Here is an 18,173-nt window from a genome sequence, read left to right as displayed (position 1 = left end):
TCTTTTATCCTGCTCTCGCTTCCAGTCACTCTTTTAATTTCTACGGTCAACAGTATACACCTTTTTACAGCAATATCTCCCAAGCACCATAATCATGAAGGGCTTCATTGGCGGAATTCCTGTGGCACTGCTGGCAGTTGCTGCCCAGGCCAAGTTTGCGGAAAATGTATGTCGTCGTCCTCACTGTAAACAGATCGTTCAGCTAACCAAATGAACAGCAAGCTGGTGGTACCGCCATCGGTGGGGCTTCTGGCATTGATGGCGACGGCGGCTTTATCAGCCCAAACTCCGCTACTATCAAGCCCAATGCCCAGGTCAACGAGTGGAGCGAGGATGACCACTCCGTCAAGCTGCAGCACACTGATGTGTACCCTCGTCCTGCGGGGGTGCCTGTGCCATTCGGCCACCCCGGCTTTCCGGGCGGCCCTCAAGTCCCTGGAATGGGACCCTTTGGAAAGCGAGATGGTCCAGCTGGGACTGTCTTTGGTCACCACCACCACTCTGACCATGACGAGGACAAAGGCTTCCATATGTCTGTGAATGATGCCTCCAACACCGAGGTCAACGAGTACAGCAAGGATGATCACTCCGTCGACGTAAAGCATGAGGATGTTTACCCTCACGCTCCTGCCTTTACCCACTTCCGCCGCTCCGAGAACCATGGCCCTCCTGCCCACGGCGGCGCCCCGCACGGTGGTCACTTTGAGTCTCACCCCGAGCCTCACTACGCGCCTCACACTGAGTCACACTATGAGCCTCACCCTGAGCCTCACTATGTGAACCACCCGGAGCCCCATGTCGAGAACCACCCGGAGCCTCACTACGCGCCCCACTATAGCCCTACCTACGCGCCTCACTACGAACCCCACACCACAGTCGAGCATGATCTCACTTCAGTCAAGGACAACAACAACGGCCCAACCGCTGGCAAGATCTCGTTCAGTCGTCGTGGATTCCCTGGCGCCCCCGGGCCTCACTTCGAGGACCACCCCGAGCCTCATTATGAGCCCCACTCCGAGTCACACTATGAGCCTCACCCTGAGCCTCACTATGTGAACCACCCGGAGCCCCATGTTCACAACCACCCCGAGCCTCACTACGCGCCCCACTATAGCCCTACCTACGCGCCTCACTACGAACCCCACACCACAGTCGAGCATGATCTCACTTCCGTCAAGGACAACAACAACGGCCCAACCGCTGGCAAGATCTCGTTCAGTCGCCGTGGATTCCCTGGCGCCCCTGGGCCTCACTTCGAGGGTCACCCCAAGCCTCACACTGGGCCTCACTTCGAGGACCACCCCGAGCCTCATTATGAGCCCCACTCCGAGTCACACTATGAGCCTCACCCCGAGCCTCACTATGTGAACCACCCCGAGCCCCATGTTCACAACCACCCCGAGCCTCATTACGAGCCTCACTATAGCCCTAGCTATAAGCCTCACTATGAGCCTCACACCACACTGGAGCATGAGGTAACTGCTCTGGAGAACAACAACAACGGCCCAACCGCTGGCAAGATCTCGTTCAGTCGCCGTGGATTCCCTGGCGCCCCCGGGCCTCACTTCGAGGACCACCCCGAGCCTCATTATGAGCCCCACTCCGAGTCACACTATGAGCCTCACCCTGAGCCTCACTATGTGAACCACCCGGAGCCCCATGTTCACAACCACCCCGAGCCTCACTACGAGCCTCACTATAGCCCCACATATGCGCCGCACTACGAGCCTCATAATGAGCTCGACGAGGATCTCACATCGTTGAAGAACAACAACAACGGCCCAACCGCTGGCAAGATCTCGTTCAGTCGCCGTGGATTCCCTGGCGCCCCCGGGCCTCACTTCGAGGGTCACCCTAAGCCTCACTCTGGGCCTCACTTCGAGGACCACCCCGAGCCTCACTACGAGCCTCACGCCGAGTCGCACTACGAGCCTCACCCCGAACCTCACTTTGAGGATCACCCTGAGCCGCACTTTGAGAACCACCCGGAGCCTCACTACGAGCCTCACTATAGCCCCAGCTATGCGCCTCACTACGAGCCCCACACTACACTCGACGATGATCTCACATCGCTGAAGAACAACAAGAACGGCCCCTCCGCTGGCAGCATCTCGTTTAGTCGCCGCGCCTACGCTCCTGCGCCGGAGGCTGACGCCGCCGGGTCTTCTGAGGATCGTGTTGAGGCTCCACAGTGCGCTGCCCAGGTCCATGAGGTTGTCCGCACAGTGACCAGGACCCAGTACAAGACTGCCGAAGCGACACATGTCGCCTACCAGTCGGCTCCCGTCGTGGAGGCCAGTGCCATGCCTGTTCACGCTCCCCAGAACTCCGCCGGGGCTGACCCTTTGATGAATCCCTACCGTGGCTCGGCCCCTGCAGTCGCCACTAGCGCCGCCTTCTCCCCCTCCCCCCAGCACTCCGCCGGGGCTGACCCGATGGCGAACTCCTACGCCGCCTCAGCCCCCGCTCCTCACAACCATGCTTCCCACCGTCCCATGAGCCAGGCTGCCGAGTACTCCATGATCCCGGTGCATGTGCCCATGGCCACCCCTGTCTCGCATGGCGCTATGTCCCAGGCTACCTCATCCAACAGCATGGGTAAGATGGTGCCCAGTGGTGTCTCTGCCGAGCAGAAGGGTTCTCCTTCTTCCTCTGCTTCTGCTTCTGTCTCTCATGGAATCATGTTTCAAGGTGACGCCGCTCGCCTCTCTGGAGGAATTATCTCCGCTGCGGCCGCTGTCATGGGTGTCCTCGCCTTCATCTTGTAGACACCCGGTAATGAGATCCAAGTGTTCGGTGCATCGGTAGTTTCTTGTCGCTCGTTTCGGCTTCATCCTTTTTGTTCCCTTCACAACCATTCTTTTCCGTACCACGTTTCCGTAGCTTACCAATTTGACCCATCTTTAATGGCCAGTTTGTCTTCCTCCAACGATGTTTTACACTTCATAGCACTAAAAATTCGACTTCTCCCACTCTCAACTCAACCAAGATGTAATAATTCCGAGAAGAACCTGTTAACGTATCTCTGCTCGCCAACCACACACCGCACATTGTACAATCCCATGCATCATAAATGCACTGAATCCCAACAAAGATCTCATTTCCGGTTCCTGATCCCGAACATCTAGACCCCAGTAGGGTGGGTCAGGTTGCCTGGATAAGAAGTGGGCATTTGATTTCGCTACTGCGAATCCTCAATGACAGCAAAACCCACTTGAATTTCGGGATATCGACTCTCAACTTCCAATAATTTCCAGTATTGCATATTAATCGGCGGCATCTTCGTTGTTGTAGGTCTTCTATCTAGTAATATGAACACAACCAATCAACACCATGTGATATCATTGCCCATCACCCCTCGCCAACGCCCAACGCTGTGACATCAGTACCAGTAGTACAGGACTTGGGCTCTAGAGCGGAATATAAGAGAGTCCGAGTGTAGTCTCATCTCGTTGGATCAACCCACACTCTCTCAACGCAAATCCTTCATTCCGCGCTCAATATCTCAAGTTTCACTGGATATCAAACCACTTCCAACAGCTAATTCCACCTCCAAAATGGTTCGGAAAGACCCTCACCAAGGCGGCACTCTCTCTGAAATGGCCGCCCAAGGCATATCCATGCCCAATGATGCCGACCAGATGAATACCATCCCCTCGGTGTCACGCCCAGACCAGCGCGCCGAACACTTCGGCTTTGACAACGAAGGCATCGTCAAGCCCTCAACAGCGACGGCCGCCGACAATACCACTGACTTGCCACGCTCGACCCGGGATGTGGGTCAGAGCGGCGAGGTCATCAGCGGCATGGGCAACTCTATGCCGGCCGGCATCGAGTCCAAGCATGCCTATATGGGCGCTAATCACCATGCTGCCCATGGTGATACTCGCGATCTCAAGCATTCCAAGTATGACCGGGGTGTGTTTGAACGTTACCAGGAAGAGTAGCGGGTCTCCTCGACCATTGATGTGGCCTTTCGGCTTTTCGAAATGATGGCTGGTTTTCTTTGAGCTAGCGCTATCTGGTGCATGATGTTATGAATAGCGTTTGTCAGATGTAAAATAATTCAATACTATTCACGAAAAAAATTGATTCAAATTGCCTGTGTAGAGCATAGCTACAATAGTTTCAGATTCGTAGCCCGGGCTGGTCAGGCCCGAGAAATCCTTGATAAATCTCGTCAAGAACATCTCGCTTTCTCTTGCGATCGGCTTGAGCTGCTTGCTCTTCTTCTGTAGGTTCGCCGTCTGGTTCGCGAGACACCCATGTCCGGATCGTTCCATCGCCGTGCGCCGAGAAAAGCTCTATCCCCTCTCCAGAGGCACCGTTACCTCGCCAGACAAGGTCATTGATACGGCCAGCGCTCAAAGCACTCGACCGACCACGAATATTCTGCGACCCTGCCGCGAGACCTGGGACGCGGAGACGCTTAACGAATGTCCCCTCGCGCATCTCGAACATGAAAACCTCACCACGATCATCTTGTTCATTGAAATTCGGCCACAGTAGTGTTTCGTGCCCTGGATTCATGGATCTTCTCGGCACGATCAAGGGTGCCCGTTCAGCCAGGTGCGAGGAAGAGCCATTACGAACCCGAGGACCGAAATGAACAAGCGTATTAGCGCCTGTTGCAGAGTCCCAGACTCGAATTCGGGAATCTTGTCCCGTCGTTACGATGTGACTGCCATTAGAGGTCCACCGTACCCCGGTGACAGGCCCATTGTGGGCACGGGCATGCCGGGAGAAGGCTGGACGACTCTCGTATGAGACCGGTGTAGATCCAGTTCCTGGGGCCACCAGCCCCACTGGATCGTTCATATCCAGTGTAGCGATGGCAGAGTTGTGACCTCCGCGACGCACGTCAAATATGATTACTCGGTTGTCAACCGATGCAGAGGCTAGAAGATGTGGCCGGTGAGGTGCCCATTCCACCGATAAGACTGCGCCATTGTGTCCCGGTAGACCTTGTGTCGATAGTCCAGATCGTAGGTCTACTAGTCGGACCGACCGCTCAGACGTGCCCACTGCGACGAGCAGTGTTGACCCAGGCTGGGACGAGAACGAGTGTGAATATGGTGTACAGTCCAGGTTGAATGTATGTATGGGGGTGATAGAGGGCGATTGTAGCGCCGAAAGTTTCAATGTACCATCGTGTGCTGTCGAGAAGATCGTTGATGGGACGGGATCAAAAGGGTAGATCGAGAGTGAGGTAATCGCATGTGTATGCGCATCGGCGTGAGAGGATTTGCTGACAGACGCGCAAGATTGATGGACGTGTTCGAGTTCTGAGCCTCTTGATTCAAGATCCCAGAGATGAATTGATGGATCGGCACCCCCCGATATCATACTACCTTCATGTTAGATTGACAACTGTCGGATGCTAAGTGGCTGCACACGCACTATCGGCCCTCAAACTGATCGACAGCCAGACAATTCACGCCGGACTTGTGAGCAAACACCTCCGTCGTAACACCTAGCTCTTGATCTAAAGGCGCCACATCGTCTTCGGACCGGTCCGTTGGTGCAGCTGCTCTGCGGCTGGAGAAGCGTATACCCGGAGCAGGCTCAAGGTTGTGAACTAGCCGGGTTGTTTGAGCAACATGAAATTCATTCGGAGCTACAGACCCAAGGGCTCTGTTGAGGAGATAGGAATTCATTCATTCATCAGCGCTGGTGCTTTTACATAGAGAAGTCGAGAGCACTCGATGATGCTATGCTCCATCGGATTAAAGTTGTGCCGGCGCATTTATCGAAACTGGCAGCTGGAGATCCTCGGCCTTTACTTACTATCCACTGCACATCCCTGTTCGATTTGCCAAACCTTGATTGGTCTTCCTGGCAAACCTGAAGTATGTCTGTTGCTAGATCGCTCGATTCGGACGAAGACAGTTTTGTCGAGCCATTCGAAGATGACCAAGAACCACTGGACGATAAGCCTTCGAAGCACATAAAACGCCGCGCCAATGTCTATGATGCGGTAGCCGGTATGTTCTATAAGATTGCCTAGCTTGTTATACTAAGAAGAAAGAAATCTAATTTCAACTAGGTCGTGTCAACCTTCGCGGTGTCAACGCACCCCGTGAAGTTGCTTCTCAATACCGCGACACAAACTCGGCAGGCGCTCGAAGTTTGCGTCCAGAGGAGCTTCTCTATCGCAGACAGAACATTCCGGCGGAATCAATCGACGAGAAAACCTACTTCGCGCATGAGAATCTTCCCTCTAATCAACCTCTCCCGAACTCCGAGCTCCTTGAAACAATACATGCCTACGCGGCCGACTACTACGAATATGCTACGGCGGACAACGGCAAAGACGACCATCAGACCATGGATGAGACAGCGTTGCTTGCAATAGGGATCCTAATCGAAGAGATGGCCAAGGAGGAACTGGGTGAAACTGGAGATCTAGCCCTGGTTGAAGGAGAAGAGCTGTCGGAGGAAGAGGACGATAAGTCAGGCCTTGAGAGTGACACCACAACCAGGTCAGCAGCACGAGCAGCACGAAGGAAGCGAGCAAACAGCATTGTCCGACAAAGATCAAAACGGCGCAAATTGTCTCGTTCTGTTTCTGCTACTACAGATTTTGATACCGAGGTTGATGAAAGACGATGACTGGATGAGATGTTATAATCTCTTTGTTAGGTTGCATCCATTCCTCCGCGGCCGAATTCCTCGGAGGCTTTTGATGCCTGCAGCTGTATCAAGCTACGCGATATCTTGCAAAGCTTCAGACCCTTGAAAGCGAATCGGGTCAACCCATGTACTACAGTGCACAGCCACGCTGCACATGGTATGTGCACATGGTATCGGCACATATCCCAGTTGCTGCCACCACTATATGGCATACAGAGAAGCAACAGTCATACTTTAATCTGTAAGACAATGGTTTGCTGCGCCTTCTTGTGCGCCTCCTGCTACGACAAAGGTTTTCAATGGAGTTATACACAAAGTACTACCTTCAGGGAGAGAACTTTCGGTGATTAAACCGGCCAATATTTAGCCGGATGGCAGGACTGTCGAGAGCGCGCTCGCCAAATCAAAATCCAATCTTGGATATGCTGTGCATCCAGCAAGTTCGGTTTAATTATGGCTGGCATCGGGACGACATCTTGTTGGGAGACCTCATCTCTCAACAGAATCTTGTCTTACTTGATATGTCTAACCCATGTAGGATCCAGGAATTGACTGGAGTGGATCCCAAATAATAGGTCGGGTTTCATCTAGTCTTGTGCTAACTCCAAAGGCTATCGTGAGCGTTAGTTTGTACAGTCATAATTTTACAATGTGTTCAAAAGCAAAGTAGTTCTATAGAGAAAGGGAAAGCCTTGGAATAGAGGAAAGGAAAGGTAAGTGTTTAATGGAGCTTGACTGAAGCATGGGTTTCCAACCTTTGTGTGCGTGACAGGTAAATCTTCTAGACAACCACTGCGCCTCCACCAATGCTTAGCCGTCGCACACTTACCCAATGAGTGATCGGCTGGATTGTTAAGCTTTTTTTTTGAAGAGACCTAGGGTATTTGACAGTACAAGATGGTACGTGGCTTGACATATCCCCAGGGTCTAGGATTATTGAAAGAGACTACTGACGCACCACTAGCCCAAATTAACCAAAAGCGCTAAACAAGATTTGATTTTGACTCATCTCCGCGCCACTGGTACCTGTCACACGCTCAAGGATCTAGAGAAGACTCTACCCTCAGTTGCATCCATCAATGGCATCCAGGTCAAGGAATACATCCAACCTTTGATTGATGAGGGTCAACTCCGAGTCGAAAAGATCGGTAGTGGGAACTGGTACTGGAGTTTCAGCAGCGATGAAAAGCACGAACGAGAGTGTCAGTTGGCCCGAGTGACTATGGAGGTGGAGAAAGTCCGGAAGTCTTGTGCCGATGCGGAAGCGACATTGGCTGCTGAGACCATGCGTCGAGTGGAGGAGGACGAAGATGAAAGAGAATCCCTCATGACTAAAAAGACCGAGCTGCAAATGGCAATCGATCGGGTACGGACTGCAGAGGCCCAACTCTCCCTCAATTCACTCAGCAAGGGTGTGAAGCAGGTCCAAGAGGAGTTAGTCGGGTTCCAACAACAGGCATTACAGTGGACAGATAATATCTACATGCTAGAGGAGTATTTGCGCAAATTAGCTGGTGGAGATCGACAAATCATCGAGGTCGTTTTGCGCGAATGTTATGGAGACGAATACGTGGACGGAGGTCTTTCTGAACTAGGACAGGATAGAGAAGGGTAAAAAAAAAAAAAAAGCTTAGGTTTGCTTAGCACATGGCAGGGAAATTATGTGAAACATGAAATATGTCATTTTATCCCAATTCAAATGATAATCATTGCCCAGAAAAAAGGGGAAAAACTAGCTGAGCCACCTGGGACACCAAGAGAAGCTTGACCGTGCAACACGCGAATAGACCTTGTTCTCCGCCTCTCGGAGGCTTATCGCGAACTCGCGACTCTCCTTCTTCTCTCTTATTATTACATCTCCTTCTCCTCCACCCCCTCTTTGTCTATAATCTCTTTACCGTTGGCTCGTGCATTCTCGAGTCCCACATTCCTCCGGATCTCGCGCCATCTGCAGTTACGCCTCTCACCCTCTCTCCCCCCCCCCCCCCCGGATCCCCCGATCCCCGTTCTAGACTCTCGACTACAGCATAGTATCCGGTGATACTGACCCATTGGTCTCTTTTAAATCCGTCATTTCTCCCGACAATATCCACTCCCTTATCTTGCGACTTGACCTTGCGTCCCGATACGCTGCGAGTTCCTGGCGGGGGTACCGTCGAAATCCTGCCTCGCGCTTCGATGTCACATGGAACAATGTGGTGCAGTGGCCCTCGATCATAATCCCCATTCCTTTCTTTGGACCAGGGGAAATCTCTCGCGCGTGAATCAGAATACATTCCGTGGACGTTTGGAATCAGACCGTGTCCAGTGCATTGGTTCTGGACGCCAGACCCTTGGACAAGTCGATCTCCTTGTTGTGTCGCTTGATTGGATTCCTTGACGTAGGCTGGCTGCCTACTGGTCTGTCCGACCATCCCCCGCCATTCCGTGCTGCCCCAGAGAAACACCATACCGGCGTGTTTGCCCGATCGGTGCCAAAGCGGTTGCAGTCTATCATCCCCATCCCTCACCTGCTACATTGTCTTGTATAGATGCAGTAAACAGCGACTGTGTGTCATGTCCGCCAACCCTCCCACCCAACCTACGTTGCCGGCCAGTCGGAATCGCAACTCTCTCCTGTCCAAGTTTCGCTCCCCGCTCGGTCAAAGAAATCGAGGCATCACCGACTTCTATATCGATCCCGATGACCCATGGCGCTCCTACTTCCCCGGTGATGTCATCAAAGGCACCGTCGTTGTGACCGTTGTACGACCCGTTCGCATAACGCATATAGTCGTATGTCTCCACGGCTATGTCAAGGTGTTCAAAAATGCGATCCCGGCAGGGGAAGCAACCCCCGACTTGGGATTCTTAGGACCAGGGCGGGGTCGACGAGGCGCAGAATACTTGGGCAATGGGCTAGCAACATTGTTTGAGGATGAAGTTGTTCTCTGTGGCGATGGACGCCTGAAGGAGGGCATCTACAAGTTTCGCTTTGAAATGGGGCTTCCTCCTTATGCGCTTCCCAGCAGCATCAATGTGCGTTTGCTGAAGCAACCTCTTTTATCTAAATACGCTAACCAAATGGATAATTGCAGTTTGAACGTGGAACCATCGGCTACTCACTTACCTCTACCCTTACCCGACCGACCACCATAAACCCTACACTCACATGTCGAAGACGAGTCAACATTCTAGAAAACATCGACATCGCACCTTTCCCTGCACCCAGGGCTCGTATAGTTACATTGGAACCTATCTCAAAGCGCTCAAAATCGAGGGGGAAAGCCAAGTCGACAAATTCCGACGCCACTGCAGGGCCGGACACATCCTCGGTCGATACCCCTATCAGTGGTGCGGCACCCTCCGTAGATACCAGACCACCGCTGAGCCCCTCGCCAAGCAATGTCAGCTCATCCAGCCGGCCTAGCGAAAGCAGCCAAAGCTTTCGAATCGCCAGCGATCCCGGTTCATCCGCAAGCACGGGTGGACACAACAGCGAGAGTCGCAGTGCGACCCCATCTATCTCAGATAAAACCATCACCGCAAAGGCCGAGCTTCTGCGCGCTGGCGTGCTCCCCGGCGATACCCTACCCATCACAGTCACAATCAACCATAGTAAACAAGTGCGCAGTGCGCATGGAATTATGGTAACATTATACCGTCAAGGTCGCATTGATCTTCATCCTGCAATTCCCATTGGCACTACGGCGGCCGGGAAAAAGCCGGTATACGAAGACTGCTATCCGCGATCGCGGACGGGGCTTGGAGGGCTTACCTTGGGAACAAGTCGGACGAGCAGCACTTTTCGCAAAGATTTGTCGCAGACATTTGCCCCCCTGATCATTGACCCAAATACCATGACTGCAATTGTAAAGACTTCCATCCGAATACCCGAAGACGCATTTCCAACCATCACGCGAGTACCGGGAGCCATGATCAACTTTCGGTACTATGTGGAGGTCGTAACGGACCTACGAGGCAAAATCACTTCACCAGATCGCTTCATCCCGCGTTTCAACATGGTCTCCGGTGGTACTACATTTTCGCCCAGCGGGCAGGTTCTTAATCCAGCCGATTCGAGTGGCGTTACTGCCAACTGGGCCGGCAACATCTTGGACACGGACTCAATCCGCCGTGAAAAAGGTGTGATCTCAGTGGCCTTTGAAGTAGTGGTTGGGACGCGTGATTCACAACGAAGGAAATCGACGAAACGTACATCATCTACGGCTGGCGACTCCACCATGTCACAAACGGCGCCTCCTGCATCTGCAATTCTACTCAACCCTGTTGATGGGGAGGAGTGGCCAGAGGCGAGCCCAATGCCTAATTCCCAAGGGGAATATGGGACACAGGAGGGATATTTCCCCGAAGAGACAGATTGGGCAGAGTATCCCGAAGAATACACCGAACATTTCCAGCCAATGAACTCTATGGTTGCGCCTCCAGAAGTCGAAGAGCCCGTGGACGAGAAAACGCGGGTACGACGTCACGAGGAAGCTCTCTTACCTAGTCAACCGCCCGATGAAGATGAGGCAGGGCCATCTACAGTACCAATGGAGGTCCCCACTGCGCCGGTTTTGTCAGATGATCATCATCTTCAAGACTACGAGCATGTACCTTCACCAGATATAAGTGGGGGGCCGCACGCTGTTCGCTCTGCGGAATCCTTGCAGACCATCGTCGTGAACGGCGCTGGGCCCAGCGAGCCACGTGTATCAGGCGACGATAAACAAGAGCTTGAGCGTCACCGACTCCAGGAGCAGGCGAGCGCACCTCAAGACGAGCCCAACACCCAGGAGCCCAACGACGGGCCCAGTGCGCCGGTCTTTGATGAGGATGATCAACTGGTCGGTGGGACGGCGCATGCAGACGAGTCGTTACCTCGATACCAGCGATGATGTTATGTACATTTGCATTTACGGGAGATACCACTATTCGCATTTATGAAAAGGCGCTAAAGGCGTTGAAATCTGTATCATACACTTATTTATCAAAATCGATTCTCAAATCTCACATTATTATGTTTTCAATTTTCCAACGTTATCAAATATGCTTGGACCTCCCTGACCTCAAGTCTTTAAATTTGTAACGTCGTCCTTATCTCACGCCCCGGAGGGCTTGGCACCCGCTTAGCGATACCTGGCGGACTTCAGCCTTGCCCCTGGTCATCTTCTTTCTCTTCAAAATAATCCCATCTGCTTTTCTCATTTTCACAATGGCCTTCAAAAGCGGGTCGTTCGCGACTTTCCTCATTGTCTGCCGTAAGTCGATCGCGTCGCGAACTTCCCCGGATCCTAACGGCAAAGAGGCCACGAGACTGTAACAAACTAACCCAATCTCCTCAACCAGCAACCTGTTTCTTCCTGGGAATTATCTTCTCCCTCTTCCCTTACGACTACCCCATCCTGTGGTCCACGGTCGTGACCCCCACCTCGCACTATGATTATCTCGAGGCGCATCTCCGCTTCCTGCACGCCTCGCCCCCGCTCATCCCACGCATCTTGCATATCGTAATCTTCCTCGGTCTAGCCGGTCTCCTCACAAAGCTCTACAAGCCCTCTGAATCAAACATGCTCTTCGACGGCGCCTCGCTGGTCCTCTACATGTGCGGAGTGACAGTCTACATCGCCAACATTGTCAAGGGCCTGCGCCTCGCCTCTGCCGGCCAGTACGGTGTTGACCTGGCTTCCACCGATGATGAGCACGAGCAGATCCTTGGTCGCGAGGACTCGCTCAAGGTTCTTTCCGCTAGCAATACTATCCTCGCGCTTGTCCTTGTCGGCATCCTGGTTCTGCAGGCTGGACAGTGGTATGCGGAGCGCAAGGATCAGCAGGAGGATGAATCGTTTGCTATTAGCAAGAAGAATGAGAAGGAGGCTGCCGAGGCTTCTGCCACTGCTTCTGGTTCGTCGACTGCGACTTCTGGAAAGTCGGGTCGGCAGGGAAGTCAGCGTAAGAAGAGCAATTGATTTTAGTTGATTGTTTCTCTTGCTTTCGTTCGTGTTTGCCTTAGGGATGTGGATACTAGGTGGCGGAGTGGTGCGCCTGATTACTTGCTTTGCTTGGTAGCTATTATCTTATTTCTAGTCACCTACGCAGACGGGGTTTTGCTGTCGCAAAGAAAATCATTGAAGAGGCCTTTTTTTCTTAATTGTCGAGGGGTTCATGGAATTCGACTTTGGTCTATGTACATATGTGATCCATAGATATGGCATGGCGCGTCCATACAAGAATAAGAATGCAGATGAAAATGCAGGGATATGGCATGATATGCACCGGAGTATGAACAGAACAGAAAAGATAGATAAATGATCATAGATGCATGGAATGTGGACATATGGTATGGCATCGCAGAAGGGGAATCATTGCGCAAGTCGTGAAAGATGGTAAGGTATCATATCATGCATGGGAAATTCAAGTTTAACGGAACGAGAATGGGCTCCGAGGGAGATCGGGCGAGCGCGGGCTCAGAGCCTTAGCGAACAATTCCTCACCGGAATCATTGCTCGGAGTGCGCGCGATGGCGCCCATGGATGCAAACCCGCCCTGGTCGCTGTTCTGCTGGGCTTCCTGCAGAGCTGAGGGTGGGAAGAGCGCAACCGGCTTAAGTGATTCGGGGCCGGAGGGGTTGATGTGAGAGCTTGGAGTTGGGGTGGGATTGGTATCTGGCGTTGGCATGGAGTGGATGTGCTTATGCGCGACGTTACGGAATGAGCTGAACGAGGAGACAGCAACATCAGGAGATTGGGGCGAAAGAAGATGGGCGGTATTAGGAGTAGAATCTGGTTTTGGTCAGCTTCAATGATATCAAACATGGTAACAATGAGGACCAATGATACATACTGTCATTCACGGCCAGGTCCCTTGAGCTTGTCTGTAGTTTCAGTCCCTTGAGCTTATCACTCAGCTTCCTGCCGCTGATAGGCGACACCGGTGTGGCCGGGTAAATAGAGGAAGAATTTGAGGAGTCATGGCTACCGGCAACCGAGTCGACAGCGCGCGACCCGACTCCAAAGTTTTCCTCAATCCAGTCCTTTTCTTGGATGGCCATGTGTAAAGCAATTCCTTCAATGTTGTTGCGGGTTTCGGCAGCAATCTCCGCCTCAAGCACCCGAAGCCGTTTCTTTGCCCATATGGTATGCAATACACCCTTCTTGCCCGCTGCACGACCAGTAGCCCCCAGCTCAGCGGGGAAGATAGCGGGTAAAGGATTGAGCCGGAGCGCATCCCGCGGCTTCGAGGGCGGAGGGTCGGCGGAATCAGTCGTGTTTGATGGGGTGGACCGCGGCTCATAGTAAAGCGTAACGACAGGCGGGATGGTGGTATTGGGCGGAAGCAAGAAGTAAAAGCGACGCAAGCTATCACTAGGCCGTTCATCTGCGGGGAGCATGGAAGTCTTTCCGGCCCAAGAGACATTCCACGATCCATCGGTCGAGGACCGAGTGAGATCGTCATCTTCCCACTCAATCATCAGGATTTTGGTGCCATCATTTCCCTTACCCGCCTCGAATTCAAAACGGGCTAATGCAATTATTGACAAGCTTCCACCCTCTGGGCCATGAGGGGTCTCGAGCTCAGCAAAGTCGCTGTCTGGTGTGAAAGTGGGGGCCGCTTGAGCCATACCTGTGGGCAAGGTTGGAGAGAAACACCGTACTTTCTAGGGCTGGGACTCGGTTGATTCGGGGCTTGCTTAGGGTGACGCACGGCTCAAGGGGGATGGAAGACAAGAGATGTAGTAACGGTTTGAGTGGGAGGGAAATCCGCACCTGAATGAGGGACGAATGACTTTAGGCGGGCCGATCACGGGATTTTGGGAATCCCTCTATGTGCCCTCCATTTCCCTTTGCCTGCCCGCTTTGCATGGAATATCTAACCGATCTAGAACAGGGGGCTTTTCCTCCGTTGTAATTCGCTGGTTTGCTACATGGGCATGTTACAGGACTCTTATCACAGGCTTTCTTCTCCCACCTCTAAATTTAGAAGCAAATCAGCTTCACAGTGAGTAACAACTACCGTTTTTTGAAAACCATCGTCCATTGGGGGCACTAACCTTTTATGTCCTTGACAATAAAGGATCTCTGAAAACCCCTCAATGGTATCAGCAAAAATAGACAAAAATAGACAAAAATAGAAGGCCCATGTAAGGACACATAGTGTGATAGACCCCGCACTCATGCATATAGAAAAATGCATTCTATTTATATCACCAATCGGCTTTGGTTCAAGATCCTTGTAGCACATTAGAATATCATAGTCACGTCTTTGACTGTAAAAGGTTCAGTAGCGAACCAATGTACATACTTGTAGAATATGAATCACCAAAGAGATAGCTTGTTAGCCTGTTTCTCATAAGCAACATAGCAATATTGAATCGTATAAAAAAATTCAGGACGTATGTTGCGTGAGCAGAGAATGGACGGGGAGTAGATGAGGGCCGTCATACTACCTATCCATCTATGGTTTTACCACCCAATTGCAACCTGTCCTAATCTTAGCACAGACAAGCGTGCATGATGTCGCCAGTGATGCTCCTGATTTAGATTCTTTATTCCATATCAGGTCTTCATCCGAGTTAACAAAGGTATGGGTATCATACAGTATGATACAGGAAGACAGGGAACGGCTTTCAATTGGGAGAAATACGCACCAAGAGTGTATTAGAAGTAGATAATACTCAAAAATAGATATTCTTGGACAGGATGAATGTGACATTGCAGCTCTGTCACGTAGCTCACACATCAGGCACCTGTAGATTGATTATTCGGTTCCACAGAGGATGGAATCGGCGGCAACATAACCTGTTAGTTGAAAAGATAAGACACTAGTGAAAGAGAACATGCGACCTATTCATAGCTCAATGCTCTAATTGGCCGGTTCAATAAGAGTGGTGGGATAGATCGTCGTCCAAGACGCAGGTCCTGTGGTATAGGGCAGAAGATGTGCAATCAAGAACCCCTCATTGCTAAGTTTAGCAACTTCAACTCCCCGAAGCGAAGACAGAAGGGAACAGGCGTGACAAGTCTTCCTAGACCAACGACAGAGAAACATTGCTTGACCAGAGGTGCAGGCATCATGCGCTTCGGACGTTCCGTGGCTTTGCTGTTGAGCCTATTGAATCCTATAACAGAGTTGCGCTAGCTGATGAGCGCGAAGGTTTTCCTTTCCTAGAAGAAATTAATTATCATAGCTTCACGGAGTTCTATTCTTGGAAGGGTGGACCCTTGTCCTGACCATGATGAGGGCTTACCTATGGGTAGTCTTTCAGCGAGAGAAAGATACGCAAGGGTGTAGCGCTCCTCACCGGTGGATTTTCAAGCTGATCTCACCATATCTGAAATGATTGGCGAACAAATGGCCTGAAAAGCTACAAAAGTCAAAAGATGATCAGCTTTTGCCGGTATCATGGGTTAAGAAGGCAATATGCAATAGAACAATGATATGGTGTGGCATATAGTAACTGGAACAAGAAGCCCTGGAGAGACAAAATTTGTATCTAGTCAAATTGGAAGTCCTTTGCTATTTTGCCTGAGCTTGAGATGTTATAGTTAGATATATACTGAGTACATACTCCCGTAGGTGATATGAAGTTCACCTGGTCCAAAAATAGCCTTTCGGGATTGAGCTAAATCTCACTTCCGCTGTAGGGTAAAATTAGAACATCAGTTTGGCAAAAAGCAAAAATGAATATTCGATCACGGGTGCCTGAGGCTTGATTTACTTCCAAGGAAACTAGTCAATTGACACACAGATAGCCACAGCGGCTATTTCCTCGTTATCATTGGCCAGAGTTTCCCCCTATCCTTCCAAGGTTGACATGGATGCAGCCCGAGTTTGGAAATCTAATAAAAGAGTCTTCACCCTACTGTCAGTACAAGGGTACTGCATGGTGGCACACCGAATTTTGCTCCGAGATTAGCACCATCTATCCCATCGTTGCTAGAGAAAGAAGCTCACTAATACAACATCCTTGTACTTTACCTAGATGGCCAAGCCACGGAAATCTACGTCGGTGTGGTTGCTCAATTACTTGTCCTTATTGATGCCAACCCACGTGAAGTTAAGTCGAGCCCGTTTTTAAATTGTGATATGTACCTAGGTAGGTATGATGTGGAGGATCTCTTGCCACGTTACACCATATAAAGCAGTCGAGACTGGTAGGTAAACACACTACAGTGGGCCCAAGGGGGTTGTGGAACCAACCATGGTCGATAGCGGGGCTCGACGGGCCATGGCCCACCAAAATGGATCCATCACTACAAATACGGAATAGCGTGGGCGCTTAAAGATTGCAGCGATCCATATTACCAGAAGGCCATACATGGAACAGTGCGCAAGTCTTTGGAAAAAATGATACAAAGTTCTCCTATGCGCTCTCAATGGTCAGTTCTAGCTGAGCGCATCACTTACTCTAAGTTGATGCGAAAAGGGGACAGTTTGTGATTGTATCTTGATCCTAATTTTCATGTGATGAGCACTGCGTAAATGTAGGTATTGATACACTCTGTAACACTTTTGAGTAACACTTGAACCAAGCGTAGACGGGGCCATGTTTGAAGAACTGGTTAAATTGCTAGTCTAAAATGACTTAGAGCTAGTTTCATTATCTCTATATGTATTGGGTTTATTAGATTGAGTTAAGGTGAATATATGAGAACGAAATTGTATAGAAATCATTTTATACTTTGGGTATACTTCGGTATTTTTGGCCCGCTCCGTCGGATACGAGGCATACTACTATAGTGCTATAGAGGGGCAGCGATACAAAAAGCAAACTCGCGTTCTCTTTTCTTTCACATAAAGCGGGGGAATTATGAGATGATCTGATCGCACAAAGTGTATCAAATTATAAAATTTTTGCCAATCCATCTAGAGTTGGGTTCAACAAAAGAATTGCCATATACCATCATGATACACAGAAAACAGTCCATGTATCTGGGGTTCCTTACCAACACGGTCTGGTTATGCTACACGTATGTACTACTATGTACCAGTATTTTTTGGATGAGGCTGCTATACCGAATACATACATTCGGTAATACACTAACACATCTGCCTATGTAGACAGCCATACTCTAAATGCAAAATCGAATTACTAGTGCGATCAGACGCTGTAAAATGTCGACTATGCGCTCAACATCAATGCATCTACAATCCTACGAGTCAGCCTTTGATACTTGATCCGTTGGCGAGTTTGAATTGTATGTTGTGTGGTGCAAGGCAGACAGTGGCGGCATCGGGCTGATTTGTGACAATGAGACTAACCACTTGGCACTCTCAGCCTCAACAGATAAATATCCCATTAAAGACTATACAGACCACTAATAATGCTAATAACTGTTGGAATCATGGCTTGAGACATTAAAGAGCCGCTCAATGAACTTTTAGACGTATCTCAAACAACTTTCGTGGCGCCAGGATCTGGGGGCAGATTCGTAAAGGATTACCTACGAACCCTGTAAAGGCCAACATCAATAACATATATTTATTGAGGTACACTCAAAGTCTTGATTAGTACTGGATCCCGGCTTACGGACTGAGATTCTACCTCCCTGTGAACC

At 50.7% G+C, this 18,173-nt stretch overlaps 8 protein-coding genes across 8 annotated transcripts; 6 read left to right on the top strand and 2 right to left on the bottom strand.

Annotated features, from left to right (window-relative positions):
* Positions 1-94: 94 nt before the first annotated feature.
* CweA (uncharacterized protein) lies at positions 95-2,768 on the top strand (the record flags this gene model as incomplete). The annotated part of the gene is made up of 2 exons (XM_056720559.1): positions 95-166; positions 219-2,768. 2 exons carry the CDS (start codon positions 95-97, stop codon positions 2,766-2,768), a joined length of 2,622 nt encoding a protein of 873 aa, XP_056584694.1.
* Positions 2,769-3,557: 789 nt separating this feature from the next.
* N7517_002828 (uncharacterized protein) lies at positions 3,558-3,947 on the top strand (the record flags this gene model as incomplete). The annotated part of the gene is made up of 1 exon (XM_056720558.1): positions 3,558-3,947. The coding sequence occupies one exon, from the start codon at positions 3,558-3,560 to the stop codon at positions 3,945-3,947; it is 390 nt and encodes a 129-aa protein (XP_056584693.1).
* A 181-nt stretch (positions 3,948-4,128) lies between these two features.
* Positions 4,129-5,657, bottom strand: N7517_002827 (WD repeat protein; the record flags this gene model as incomplete). Its single annotated transcript, XM_056720557.1, has 2 exons — positions 4,129-5,347; positions 5,401-5,657. The coding sequence occupies 2 exons, from the start codon at positions 5,655-5,657 to the stop codon at positions 4,129-4,131; spliced, it is 1,476 nt and encodes a 491-aa protein (XP_056584692.1).
* Positions 5,658-5,851: 194 nt separating this feature from the next.
* Positions 5,852-6,612, top strand: N7517_002826 (uncharacterized protein; the record flags this gene model as incomplete). Its single annotated transcript, XM_056720556.1, has 2 exons — positions 5,852-5,984; positions 6,047-6,612. 2 exons carry the CDS (start codon positions 5,852-5,854, stop codon positions 6,610-6,612), a joined length of 699 nt encoding a protein of 232 aa, XP_056584691.1.
* Positions 6,613-7,530: 918 nt separating this feature from the next.
* Positions 7,531-8,248, top strand: N7517_002825 (putative GAJ protein; the record flags this gene model as incomplete). Its single annotated transcript, XM_056720555.1, has 2 exons — positions 7,531-7,533; positions 7,598-8,248. 2 exons carry the CDS (start codon positions 7,531-7,533, stop codon positions 8,246-8,248), a joined length of 654 nt encoding a protein of 217 aa, XP_056584690.1.
* Positions 8,249-9,189: 941 nt separating this feature from the next.
* Positions 9,190-11,513, top strand: rim8 (pH response protein PalF; the record flags this gene model as incomplete). The annotated part of the gene is made up of 2 exons (XM_056720554.1): positions 9,190-9,651; positions 9,711-11,513. 2 exons carry the CDS (start codon positions 9,190-9,192, stop codon positions 11,511-11,513), a joined length of 2,265 nt encoding a protein of 754 aa, XP_056584689.1.
* A 317-nt stretch (positions 11,514-11,830) lies between these two features.
* On the top strand, positions 11,831-12,584 carry N7517_002823 (putative secretory component protein shr3; the record flags this gene model as incomplete). Its single annotated transcript, XM_056720553.1, has 2 exons — positions 11,831-11,876; positions 11,965-12,584. 2 exons carry the CDS (start codon positions 11,831-11,833, stop codon positions 12,582-12,584), a joined length of 666 nt encoding a protein of 221 aa, XP_056584688.1.
* Positions 12,585-13,035: 451 nt separating this feature from the next.
* Positions 13,036-14,236, bottom strand: N7517_002822 (uncharacterized protein; the record flags this gene model as incomplete). Its single annotated transcript, XM_056720552.1, has 2 exons — positions 13,036-13,397; positions 13,459-14,236. The coding sequence occupies 2 exons, from the start codon at positions 14,234-14,236 to the stop codon at positions 13,036-13,038; spliced, it is 1,140 nt and encodes a 379-aa protein (XP_056584687.1).
* Between the last annotated feature and the right edge of the window lie 3,937 nt (positions 14,237-18,173).

This window comes from Penicillium concentricum (assembly GCF_028827145.1).
Source record: "Penicillium concentricum strain IBT 3081 chromosome Unknown utg000001l_segment0_segment0, whole genome shotgun sequence".
NCBI classification, from domain to species: Eukaryota; Fungi; Ascomycota; class Eurotiomycetes; order Eurotiales; family Aspergillaceae; genus Penicillium; species Penicillium concentricum.
This window is presented reverse-complemented; position numbering and strand designations above follow the sequence as displayed.